Source organism: Talpa occidentalis, unplaced genomic scaffold (assembly GCF_014898055.3).
Source record: "Talpa occidentalis isolate TD23 unplaced genomic scaffold, MPIMG_talOcc4v2.1 talOcc4.5, whole genome shotgun sequence".
NCBI classification, from domain to species: Eukaryota; Metazoa; Chordata; class Mammalia; order Eulipotyphla; family Talpidae; genus Talpa; species Talpa occidentalis.
In genome coordinates this window covers 98,209,804-98,222,045 of record NW_023604861.1, presented here as the reverse complement: position 1 = coordinate 98,222,045, position 12,242 = coordinate 98,209,804, and the positions used below count along the sequence as shown (strand labels likewise).

General features: G+C 39.2%; 2 protein-coding genes across 4 annotated transcripts in view; both read right to left on the bottom strand.

Moving 5' to 3' along the window:
- MALL (mal, T cell differentiation protein like) overlaps nucleotides 1-1,812 on the bottom strand; it is a 36,374-nt gene extending 34,562 nt beyond the window's left edge. Inside the window, exon 1 of one of the 2 annotated variants that reach the window (XM_037527844.2) lies at nucleotides 1,526-1,812. The gene's annotated coding sequence lies outside the window, so the exon portion shown is untranslated. The remainder of the gene's footprint in view (nucleotides 1-1,525) is intronic. The other variant, XM_037527840.2, reaches the window with a different exon arrangement.
- Nucleotides 1,813-2,356: 544 nt separating this feature from the next.
- The window catches only part of NPHP1 (nephrocystin 1), a 36,506-nt gene continuing 26,620 nt past the window's right edge, over nucleotides 2,357-12,242 (bottom strand). For both annotated transcript variants that reach the window (XM_037527838.2, XM_037527839.2), the window contains exons 17-20: nucleotides 9,343-9,455; nucleotides 8,065-8,138; nucleotides 4,342-4,386; nucleotides 2,357-2,795 (exon numbers count right to left, since the gene is read on the bottom strand). In XM_037527838.2, the coding sequence (XP_037383735.1) occupies nucleotides 2,523-2,795; nucleotides 4,342-4,386; nucleotides 8,065-8,138; nucleotides 9,343-9,455 (505 nt within the window). In that variant the 3' untranslated portion in view covers nucleotides 2,357-2,522. The remainder of the gene's footprint in view (nucleotides 2,796-4,341; nucleotides 4,387-8,064; nucleotides 8,139-9,342; nucleotides 9,456-12,242) is intronic.

Here is a 12,242-nt window from a genome sequence, read left to right as displayed (position 1 = left end):
GTCACCCTCACCCCTGCAGAGGCCCCTCCTATTACAGACTGCCTTTGCGCCTAAACATCACTGAAACTCTTTCCTCTCATGTCCCCATATTTTTCTCATGTGTCAGAACAATAAGGTGGCCTGCACTTGTCCATCATGACACATTTCAAACACGGAAGACAGTCTGCAAAAACACATTCTAAAGAAAGCTCTCTCTTCTCATTGAAAAGAATTCACTAGTAATATTTCCTTTCATTCAAAATGCCCCACCCTTGGAGTAAAGCCAGTAAGCTAAATGACTAAAAAGAATTAAAAGGTGGCACTTAGAATTTAAAAATTCTATGGAAAAGAGAACTTCACGATGGGGAGTGACACGTTTTCATGTTCTTTCAAAGTTTGACTGCAGGGGCCCAAGAGGTGGCAGTCAGGGACAGAGTGGGGAAACCCCTTACACGCTGGCCACCTTCATTTGAAAGGGAGAAACCTCCTCCTGCTGAGTACGAGCTGGAGGGGGCCACAGCCCCAGAGAAGGGTGAGTACTACCTTAGGAAGGTCTGGGCAGCTGCACAGTAATGGGCAAAAGAATGGCCCTGAACACTCAGCTGCCCCAGGCGCTTAGGGCAGAGGGGAACTCGGGGTTGGAAATCTGCAGAAACCAGCTTTTCGAGAGAATGTGATCTCTTTTCCAAGGCCAAATTTCTTGTCACCCTTCCTTGCCATGTTAATTCTGGCATGAAGCCCCAAGTTAAGTTCAGGTGAAGGGTTTAGGGGAAGCTGACTGTAGGGTAAGTGATTATCAGGCTTTTCTGCCCTCCTGCCATTAGAATTGATGATGGTTCCCTGCGGTCCTGCATGCATGCCTGATGGCGGGCACCTGGAGTAGGGTGTGGGCATGCATAGGTGGGTACACCTGTGCTGACAGATTGAGCTCATAAGGGCGGTGTCACTGGACGCCAGAAAATGGAACCAAAAAGGCATGAAAGAGAAGCAGAAGAGAGAGAATGAGACCATGAGAGAACACCGGACAGCCTCTCCCAGTGCCCCCCACTCCCACCGGCCCCCACCCCCGGCACCCCTGCCTGCTGTGTAGCTGGTAAACTCAATAAAAGCCTGACAAAGCCGCTGAGGGCTCCAGGATTCTTCTTTACCCATCTGCACAGGATTATAAATATCCTGGCCTGTGCCTTACTGGCACTACACTAAGATAACAGTCCAGAAGTTTCATTATATGATAGGTCTCCAAAAAATAAATACCTCTTGGGCCTCCCCGGTGGCGCAACAGTTGAGTGCTGGGTTGTAAAGCTGCCCGCAGCCTCTGAAGCGCTGGTTCAATTCCCGGCTGCTCCCTGGCCACCGGAGGAGGGTCCCACATGGCGCGCAGACCTCTCCTGCCACCCGCTGCTCCCCTCAGCCGTGTACTTCGTCAGTCTGCCTGTTCTGCTCCCCGCTCTGGCTCTGGTGAATTCTCTCACCCTCCCGCACTTCTGACTGTACCCAGTGCTTGTATAAATAAATAAAAATAAATCTTTAAAAAAAAAATAAATACCTTTTATACGGTAGCATGCCATCAAAACCACTACCTCAACTGGTATTCTGATCCTCTGGATTAAACTCTTCCTAGTTTGATCGTCTTGTCTTCAAAGAGCCTTCTTGTGTTTTATGTTCACAAGCAATTCTTACAGGGTTGCACTGATGAGGGTGACCAGAAAAATATACATGGTGTCTTCAATGGTATATTAACTGTGCTACTTACTGCCTCTGATGGTAGGCAAGTTACTTCACCTGCCTGGTCTGTTTCTTCAGCAGTAACATAGGGGGAAAAGAGAGGGTTGTGAGGGTTAACCAAGTTAATTGACAACACGCACAGTAGGCACTCAGTAAATGCTGTATTATTACAGTAAAACTGTACTTAATAAAGTTAAAGCCTTGGGACAATTACCAATAGTCACCGGTTTACTGAAATGCAACAAACCTTTGTTCTTTGCTATGGGGTGCGCATTTACTTACTCCCCAAAGCCTAAAAGTTTTCTGCATGTTTTTTTTGAAAGAATATTTACATGGATTTGAAAAGGCAAAACTAGATTCTGCTTTTATATCTAATAGGCTAAATCTCATGCAAATATTGAACTGAATTAAGTGATTAATAACAACTTCATCAAATAGATTCTACTGATTCCCCTTTCATTTCACAACATAAACTTTATTAGCTATAATCATACATTACATATTCTGGATACTAGACTTACTAGCTTTTGATAAAATGTTACTTTTATACAAATTATAGATACAGCCAACTTTAAGTTAGTTGGTTTTTGAAAATTATCTCTTTACATTTAGATATAGTATTTCTTATAAAATTAATTTTTTATAATGTTTTAAAACATATTCAAATAATTGGGTGAATATTTCTTATAAAATGTGGCCTGTAAAAAAAAGTAAAACCTAGGTTGTTATTTGATAGTTACTTTTGGTTCTGTCATTTTTTTCAGGTCATCACAAACAGTTCATCAGATTCAGGGGAAGCTGAGGGTTGAGGGCCATCCTCAGGCTGCATTCTTTCTTATTTCACCCAAGAAGTCATAGGTCTGCTCTGAAATGTCAAAAGGTTCGTGGACTCCATCTGGTGACAGCAGAGCTTGAAGGGCACCCTCATTTTCTTGGTTTTGCTTAAGGAAGTCAGCGATGACTTTCCAACGTGCAGCCTCAGTCTCTTCTTCTGCCCACCGGAAGGGGGGCAGGAATGTGGAATGGAGAAGAGGCAGCACACAATCATGGTAAACCAGGAGAAACACAGTCTTCAGGTACTCTCTGTCTCTCTGGGAAAACAGCACCACAAATAATTACGAGGAGCTCCATATCGTTAATTTTTAAGTATGAATTTCTACGAACTCTGTTAACTAAAACTCTGAACTTTGTGCGGGATGGAGGTGCTTGGTGCCTGGCAGGTGCCTGGTGCAAGCTCTGAATCAGCAGTCAGGAAAGAGTGCCCTCGAGGGGGAAGCAAGCAAGAGTCATGGGAATGGAGATAAGCAGCTCTCCCTGAGGGTCTGCAGTGGCTCCTTGAGACCAGGGTATCTCTGAAGCTCCAAGGGTGTCTCACACATTCTATCACGGAAACTCTGGTGCTGAATCTAATTCTGGTGACAAGGGTATGGTTCCAGGTTCACAGAACTAAGACACTGTGAAGTCTGCTGTATCCACTTCATCGGATCACAGCGTATCAGAGATAATTGCAAAGCTGTCATGAGAGCTAGGTGGCAGGTGTTCTGCAGGGAATCCAGAAAAAGCAGATCCAAGGAATAAAAAATTGTCAAACCTTTTCCAGATAACTGAGTACCACAATGACCACACTGTCAGCCAGTCCTGACACTCACAGACTGGGTGGGGATCTCAGAGAGCAGAGAAGCCTGAGGTGGAGAGATCCACACCTGGCAGTACCTCCAAGATGTGTGGAGGGGATTTTTATAGGACTAAGGCCCAGCACCTTGTCCACTTCTACACTGGAACAGCCTTAAAACTGCCAATTTTAGCAAAGGCCAATGTAGATGGTACTGGTCCGTAGAAACTCAAATAAGGATATAATAGCTAAAAATATATAATATCTATACAGTTTTTCTCAATATTTAGTTTTGTTTGTTCTCTCATGTTCCTTGCAGATAATTAATACTTCAGATTGGAAGTTCAAAAACCACGGCCCATGTTACAAATGCAGCCCACTGTCTCATTTTATTAAGTTTTATGAAGCACAGCTGTGCTCATATCACAGTTGTTTGCATATTATTTGCAGCTGATATTGGATCACAATGGCAGAGTGAAATATTATAGTTGCGACAGAGACCTATGACCTGCAATGCCAAAAACATTTACTATCTGGCCCATTATAAAGACGTCTGCCCATCCTAGGTTGGAACAGTCAAGCCATGACTCCTTGATTGACACAAGTCCTGTTGGGTAATGACCATGCTTCTCTGGCGAGGGAGGCATGAGCCATGGGTTTTGTCAATGACCTAGGCCTTCAGTTTAGGTCGATTTTCTTTTCCATTCTCCTTACCTGATACGTACTTTGAGAGCTAGAGGATTTTTTAAAAAATAATAGAAATTTGATAGCCAAAAGGGAGATTTTGGTTTAGAAACTTCCCCTGAATTTAAAAGAATTCAGTCATCTGAAAATAGTGTCTGGATCAAGAATTTCTTTTCACATTAGGAAAAAACCACCCATGTGTATTTACAATCGTAATGACAGTTTAACTGCATAACAAGAATGATGACTGGCTACTTTAGCTAAAAAAGAGGCATTATTAGAATGTGCAAGCAAACACTGAGTACTGCCAATGGTAAGTTCAGCATGGAAAATCAAATTACCTTCTCTGATCTTTTCAATGTGCTTTCTTTCTCAGCCCATGAACTCTAAAAAGCAAACAGAAATATTATATTACTCGGAGTATTCGTAAGTCTTTGCCACAGTTCCGTAACTTCAATGTACTTAAACTTATGGCTGAGGTTAAAAACACTATTTAGAACCTGCACGTGAAAAAAGGTTAATCTGTAATCAGGCAATACTGTTAATGACCAGAACCAGACTGACTAGGTGGGAAATATCAGAGAGAAACACCTCAGAAACCCATGATTCTAGTAAGTCAAAACTAATTAAAGAACTGATCAGTGAAACAGTAACACATCCACGCAAACATACCAACACCAGATGTGCCTTATATGAACAATAAAATATGATTAACCTTTTAAGGTAAGATAGGAACGAAAACAGAAAACGCTGCTAAATACTACCCTTCCCCGGGATTCTATATGTCTTCGTGATATAGTGGTCAGGGTAAGATGAACTGAAATAGAATTTGCAAGTAAATATTTTCGATCTTTCTACCGGCTTCATAAAACCTCTTGAAAGAAATAAAAACAAACCCAGAGTTCAATCAATCCTATAGAAGTATGTACAAATCAAGACATTCAGAGAACTAGATCCAGGCAGACTGTAAGCAAGGTGGAGGAGGGGGAAAGGTGCTCAGTTTCCAGACTGCTCGTTCCAGGCCTCACCATTGTGTCTATTTGCAGGGATCTTCCCATTGGTGCCCAGTTTCATAGATTCCATGAAATCCTCAGCCATTTCTCAGTAGGAAAGCCCTGGGTGAATGTGATATAGGGCACCAAGAAATACGATTCTCCATGAAATAAAGAGGACGTTTCCTACCAGAGTCCAAGGTTGTGCTCCTCATGAGCCTCGCCTTGAAAGGCTCAATTGTTGCCTTGAAAGGACTGTGGTCTGCCCCCTATCAACTGCCAGGCCTGTGGGTCCTGGAGAGTTGGAAGAGGACCATTAAGAACCAGAGTGTTTCTAAACAGGTCAAGTGCCATTTTCAACAACCACCACAAGCAAAATGAACTTAGCTAAGTTAACGCTGGGAGGCTCACACACTTCACAATGTAAACTTTAAAAGGCACCTGGCTTATTGTTTGGTAGTTAAATATTAAAGTCCCACATCATTTTTACTGGAATTACCAGCAAGCAGCAGGATGTTTCACTCAGTGTGAAAACTCAGTGGGGTGTTCCCAGTGGGGAATAGCAAGCATGTGTGATGGTGGTTGGGGAGTAGGGGGTGTCACTATTATGTACAAAGATCCACTTCTCCCTTCCATCTGGGACAGACTACCTCCGAACTGTCTTGAATTAAGTGGGGCCATGTGACTGGCTCTGGCCAATGACAAAAGAGCAGAAGAGGCCTGTGCCAGGTGGGGGCAATGGCAGGGAAATGCAGGACAATTCTCCATTTTCTCTTTTCTTGCAGGGGCAACTGGCAACAGAGGAAGTCACTTGTTCCAGATGATGTTATAAGAAAGTGGACTCGCCTCCAGTGTACATCCTTTGGTGACTATGGAGCAGGGTCTTTCATTGATCCATGTGGATGAGTACCATGAGTAAGAGAAAAACCTGTGTTAGTTACCACAGACTGGCTTATCCTAAGTAATATAGTTTGCCATGAAGAGAAGACTCAAGAATGTAGAAACAAATCACAATTTTAAATTTTTATCATTTAACACACAAATAATTCCTGGTAGAAAAACTAAGAAAAGAACAGAAGAAATAACCCATAGTCCAAAGGGAATTACTGTTAACTGCTTAAGAGTATATTCTTCCAGACCTTTTCACAGGCAGGTATATAAATAAATATTTAAATGTACATATGCCTCAAATGGGTGTTTTCATCTAATAATATATGTGAACAACTTTACCCACATGCCTTTTCTTGAAGAGTACGTGGCAGGCCTGACTACCCAGAGCTGCCTCGCAGGGACAGTGCCTGGCCTGTGTTAGTTATCACAGACTGGCCACTGCTGAGCTCCACAGCTAGCCAGGTTGTACTTCTCTGAGCCATCTGCTCTTCAGGGAAATGTTTAGACTAGAACACAGACTAGATTAGCCCTAAGATTTCTCCCAACACCAACATTGAGATTCTGAGATTATCATACACTGAGAGTAATTTCATTGCTCAGCACAGTGCCTTAGCCACTGAGGCTCTCGTGAAATATTTGCTGAATGAATCAATGTATGTATATTCTGTGTAATGAGCAAATATGAAACTTATGACTTAATAGGGGAAGAAAGAGAAATTTTGTATTACCTAGTGACAGTGCCAAATGAATGCCTGAAATAATGGGTAATCACATGCCCTAACATTTCTTAAGACTTTTTGCTGCAAATAAAAAAAAGATAAACTTCATGCAATTTGCAGCAACATGGATGGAGCTGGAAGGGATCATGCTCAGCGAAATAAGCCAGAAAGAAAAAAAAATACCGGATAGTCTTACTCATAGCAGGAATTTAGAAAACCTAATAAGGGACCAGAAAAAAGACTATTTATAATAAAGTAACAAGCAACTATTGGTGGGGAGGAGGGAATAGGATCAAAACAAGGCGGATGGGAATTGTAAGGGGACTATAACCAAGATGAAAATGAATATATTATAGAAAAATGAAAAGTGATATAAAAAATATATAAAATAAACTAAAAATGCTAAAAAAAAAAAAAAAGACTTTTGCTGCAAATGTCACTGTTACTATTGCTGACCCCGACTCTGGTCAAACCAGCACATGAAATCAGTTTCAGTCTGATGAAAATCTTTGTGGATGATAATCTCCTTCTATTTCTCTGTCAGGCCCCTATGACCTCCCTCCTGCACGTGAGTTTGTCTACCTCTGTGTGCTATCAAATGCCCTACAGCATGTCACCCACACTTTCCACACCCTGCACTCACATTGACCTTGCCCTTCATCTACTGACAATTTCCAACATGCAGAAATACCACATGTTCTTAAGAACACTCCCTAGTCCTTCCTTCCTCAAAATGTTTGCTCAAGCTGACATCTTACTATTTCCATCTCATCTCAGCATGCCAGATCCCGCCAGGGCCCCTGACCTTTTATTAGGTCCATTTCACCCAGGACCTCTATTGTTCCTGATCCTAGTTTGTCACTTTCTTTAAATCGCCAAAAATCTGGATATACGTACCCTGGGGCACTTGTCATATTATCTGAGTATTTTCCTTGTAGGCATACAGGTCTTTTAATATTTATTGATTCTGATATATTAACTTGAACTTTATGAAACTTCCATTTTTGAATTAAAAAAGTATCTGAAAGTTGGAAATTTCATAGGGTATGACAACGTTTTGCAGCTATTTCTCACAGTAGACAGTATATGTAAAATTAAATTAAAAATGACACACGAGCCCTGACTCTCTCCTAAGAAAATTCAATCAACTTTGTTTAACAAACCATTTCACTGGCCATCTTAAGTCAAGGAACAAATGACAGGCAAGAAGTTGCAATAGTGTACTTAGCAGATGCTCCCTCTGCTTATTGAGCCAAGGATGAGAACTCCTGGGAAGCAACATTCATAATAGGAAGAGAAGGATGAGACCAAGTTAGCTAGATAATTGGCAAGGGTTGGAAGAAATCATCCCAAGAGAAAAAAACAAAACAAAACCTGTGAGCAGGTGTCAGTAACTCACTAACATGGTGGGTGGAAGCGCTTTCAGAAGTTATTGGGTGTCCACCATGAGGATGCTACTCACCCTGAGTGCATCCATCACATCAGGCTGCTCCAAGAGCTTTGGGAAGGTGGCCAACAAGGGATTACTAATTAAATCTGAAAGACAAAAGAATGAAAGGATTTTACCCAGGCTTTAGCCAATGTATTTTACTGTACTAGACATAAAAACATTACATTTAGGTTAAAAGTACCATGTTGTATGATTTGTTAACAATATATTCTACATACTTTTAACTTCTAGGAAAGCACAAAGCTGTCCCCTCTTCTGCCCCTACATCCACACATCACTCAATTCTGAAATGAGTTTTATACCAAGTGGATGGAGTTTTTAGGGTGGAAATTAAGTGAGTACGAATAGAATAAGACTAGACATTTTGTTCATCTATGTTCCCCTTATGACATATCTGTGGATGGTAAAAGGGATCTTCCAATTAGGAGGCACCCTTGCTTCTGGAAGGCTGAGTAGGAATCAGGAAACATCAGGGGAAGTGAGGGCAGGGCAGGCTGTGCAGGCGGTAATGTCATTCTTGACTTTTTTTGAGTCATTGAAATAAATTCAAAGACAAGTGATGATTAAAAGGCTTAACTATCCTTCCCTCAGAGTTACCATTATTCTCTCAGAAATGTCTGGCACCTGACTGTGAGTTCCATGTCTCTCTATCTATCTAGGTGGTAAGTCCTGAGAAGACTCCCATCTAGTTCATCTACTGAATTCAAAGACTGTCCAATAAAATTAAACTTGTTGGGGGAGGCAATTCTTATAGCCCACAGTTTCTTCTTTGCAAGTTCAATCATGTGTAACAACTCACTCTGATATTTTTAAAAACTCACTATTTAACATTTTACCTGGAAGAAAATTCAAGCTTACAAAAAGCTGCAAGAATAAAAATAGTATATAGAACTCCTAAAGATCTTTTACCTGGATTCACCAATTTTTATTATGCCACTGAATAGTGCACTAGGAACCAACTATTTTGGGTGATTTCAATCTCTCCTCAAAGAGATAATGCACATACTACACACATGGTAAAATCACATTACTCAGAGACATTAAGGAAAAATGTGATTATAGCTGAGTTTTACCATCTCAACTTTCCAGAATCAGAGGTGTGAAAACATCTACATTGTCTGAGCTCATACAGGATACACATTGAGCACAGGGTGTTGCATCTGAAGTAGTTTGTTAGCATTGATGCTACTCTAAATATTTTATTACAAGTGTCACCTTCAGCAGCAGATGATATGGCTTAGCATAGGTAATATTTCCTGAAGACATAAGGAAAATGCAAAGGCCCCTTACCAGTACTTTGCATGCTCATCCTATCTTTCAGGAGCACATCTCCAAGAATTTGGCGATAAAATATCAACAAATGAATGCAGCACATGTTTCCAATTAATGTTTCTGGCAGCAGGCTATTAAAAGAGAAAAAAATGTATTAATTGAACAACAATCCAAGTGTTTTAAAATGCATATTGTTACTTTAATGAATAGTTCCAAGTTTGATTTTATTATTGGAAAAAATTTTAACAATTTTAAGGAAAATTTCCATTATAAACTGGCCACTTTAAGCTTCAGATAACATTTTTATGTGTACACTTTTGAGTCTCAACTCTGTGTTGCCACTCCTGTAATTCCATTTTAACATCTACACCCATGTTAAATGTCAAATAAAAAAGAATAGTCATCAGTTACATGTTTTGGAAAGAAAGGGACTAGTCAGCTACAAGTTTTAACAAAGCCATTTAGTCACCCCACCTGATGTGACGGGAATGCAAAGGAAGTGTGAGTTCAGACTATTATGGTGCTGGTGGAACATTGGAGGGTGTGGCAGAGCTGCACTAAATTCTTTTTTTAAAAATTTTTATATTTTTTACATGGTTGTTCATTTTCCTTTCAGGTGCAATCCCCACAAAATTCCCACCACCAAGACACCTGTGAATGTCACCATAGACTCTTGTGCTCTTCCCTCCTCTCTACTGATCCCTTCCCTCCCAGTCCCCAGCTAAATGTCCCTGATTTGCAGTTTGCCTGCTAGTTTTGTCTTCTCCCCCGCCCTGCCCCCATCCCTTGTTTGGTTTCCCAATGTTCCTTTTATAAGTGAAACCATCCACTATGTATCTCTTTCCTTCTGAGTTATTTCACTGAGCATAATTCCTTCCAGCTCCATCCCTGTTGCTGCAAATGGAATGAGTTTATCTTTTTTGATTGCTGAATAGAATTCCATTGTGTATATATACCACAGTTTTTTTTTTTTTTTTGATCCAATCATTTGCTTTGGGGCATTTAGTTTCCTTATATATCTTAGCCATTGTAAAAAGAGCTATACTAAATTCTGATTTTGTTACTTTTTAGCTGTTGGACTTTGGGTTAATTAGTTATTCTTCTGTGTCTTGATTTCCTTATTTCTGGAATGCAGATAGTAATTTCTGAAAGCCATTAAGAGTACCAATACCATGTAAGTGCAGAGTGTGCAAGGCTTGACACAAAATAAGCCTCAAAAAACAGAAAAAATTTTAATATTGAAATCAAATGGACAGCAGTTTAAAATAGATGATTATAATTTCAGGATGCTATATGTAATCCTCATGGAAAGCACAAAAAGAAAAACTCTATAGAATATACACAAAAGGAAATGTAAAGGGAATAAAAATTTGTTGCTACCAAAAAAAATCAATTAAATACAGAGAAAAATAGTAAGAGAGGAAGTGAGGGACAAAAAAAATCTATGACATACAAAAAGAAAATAAATAACAAAACAGCAATAGTAAACCCTGCCCTGTCAGTAATTAACTAAACAAACTAAACCCAAAACTAACAGAAGGAAATAAGAAAAAAAAAAAAAAGAGCAGAGATGAATGAAATAGAAACAATTCAGAAAATCAAAAGAAACCAAGACTTTGTTCTTTGAAAAGATCACCAAATTGACAAATCTTTAGCAAGAAAAAAAGAAGACTCCAATTACTAAAATCAAAACTGAAAATGAAGACAATATGATCCTACATAAACAAAAAATATTATATAGATTATTATAAACAACTGTAAGTAAAAAGTTGGGTAATCTAGATGAAATGAACAAATTTGGCTAAATTACAGAGACGTAGAAAGTCCAAATAAACCTGTAACTAGTAGGGAGATTGAATTAGCAGTCGAAAATCTACCAACAAAGAAAATCTGTAGGCTGATGGCTTCACTAATGAAATCTACCAAACACTTGAATAAAAACTAGTACCAAGCTTTCACAAATGTTACCCAAAAACTGAGACGGGAACCCTTCCTAACTCATCCTATGAGGCATTACCCAGTACCAAAGCCAGACATAGACACCACATGAAAATTACAGACCAATATCCCTGATGAACACTGATGCAAAAATCTTCAACAAAGTACCAGCAAAGAGAATTCAACAGCACATTAAAAGGTTTATATATTGCAACCAAGTAGAATTCATTCCTGGAATGCAGCAGAACAAAATCAATCAATGCAATACACTGCATCAACAGAGTGAAGGAAAAGACCCACATGAACTTCTAGCTGATCCCCAAAAAGCCTCTAACAAAAGTCAACACCTTTTCACAATAAAAACACTTAGAAGCTAGGAATAGGAAGGAAACTATCTTATTTGATGGTGAAAGACTGAAAAATTTTCCTCTAAGATCAGGGACAAGACAGTGATGCCTGATTTTACCATTTTTATTCAACGTATTATTAAAAGTCCTAGCCAGAGATCAACTAGGCAAGAAAGGAAAATAAATGGCATCCAACTTTGAAAGGAAGAAGTAAAATTCTCTCTGCTCACAAATGACATGATCATATACCTGGAAAGGCCTACAGATTACACATACACAGAAAACTGTTAGAAATAATAAATTAAGCAACATTACATAAGATTAGCATATAAAAATAAATCATGTTTCTATACACTAACAATAAATATGAAAAAGAAATTAAAATAATTTTATTTATAATGTCAAAAAGAAGAAAATATTTACAGATAACAAAATAGAAACAAAATTTCAACAAAGATTTCAAAATAATAATCTGGAAATATGACAAATGAATGCTCTATAAAATGCTGACATAATACACTAAATTAAATTATTAAATTAAATTATTACTCTATTAAATACTGACATAATACCTGCTGAGAATATGTTGAGCACAAGATTTAACTTTAGAAGGAGAAAATGTCTTGAATTATT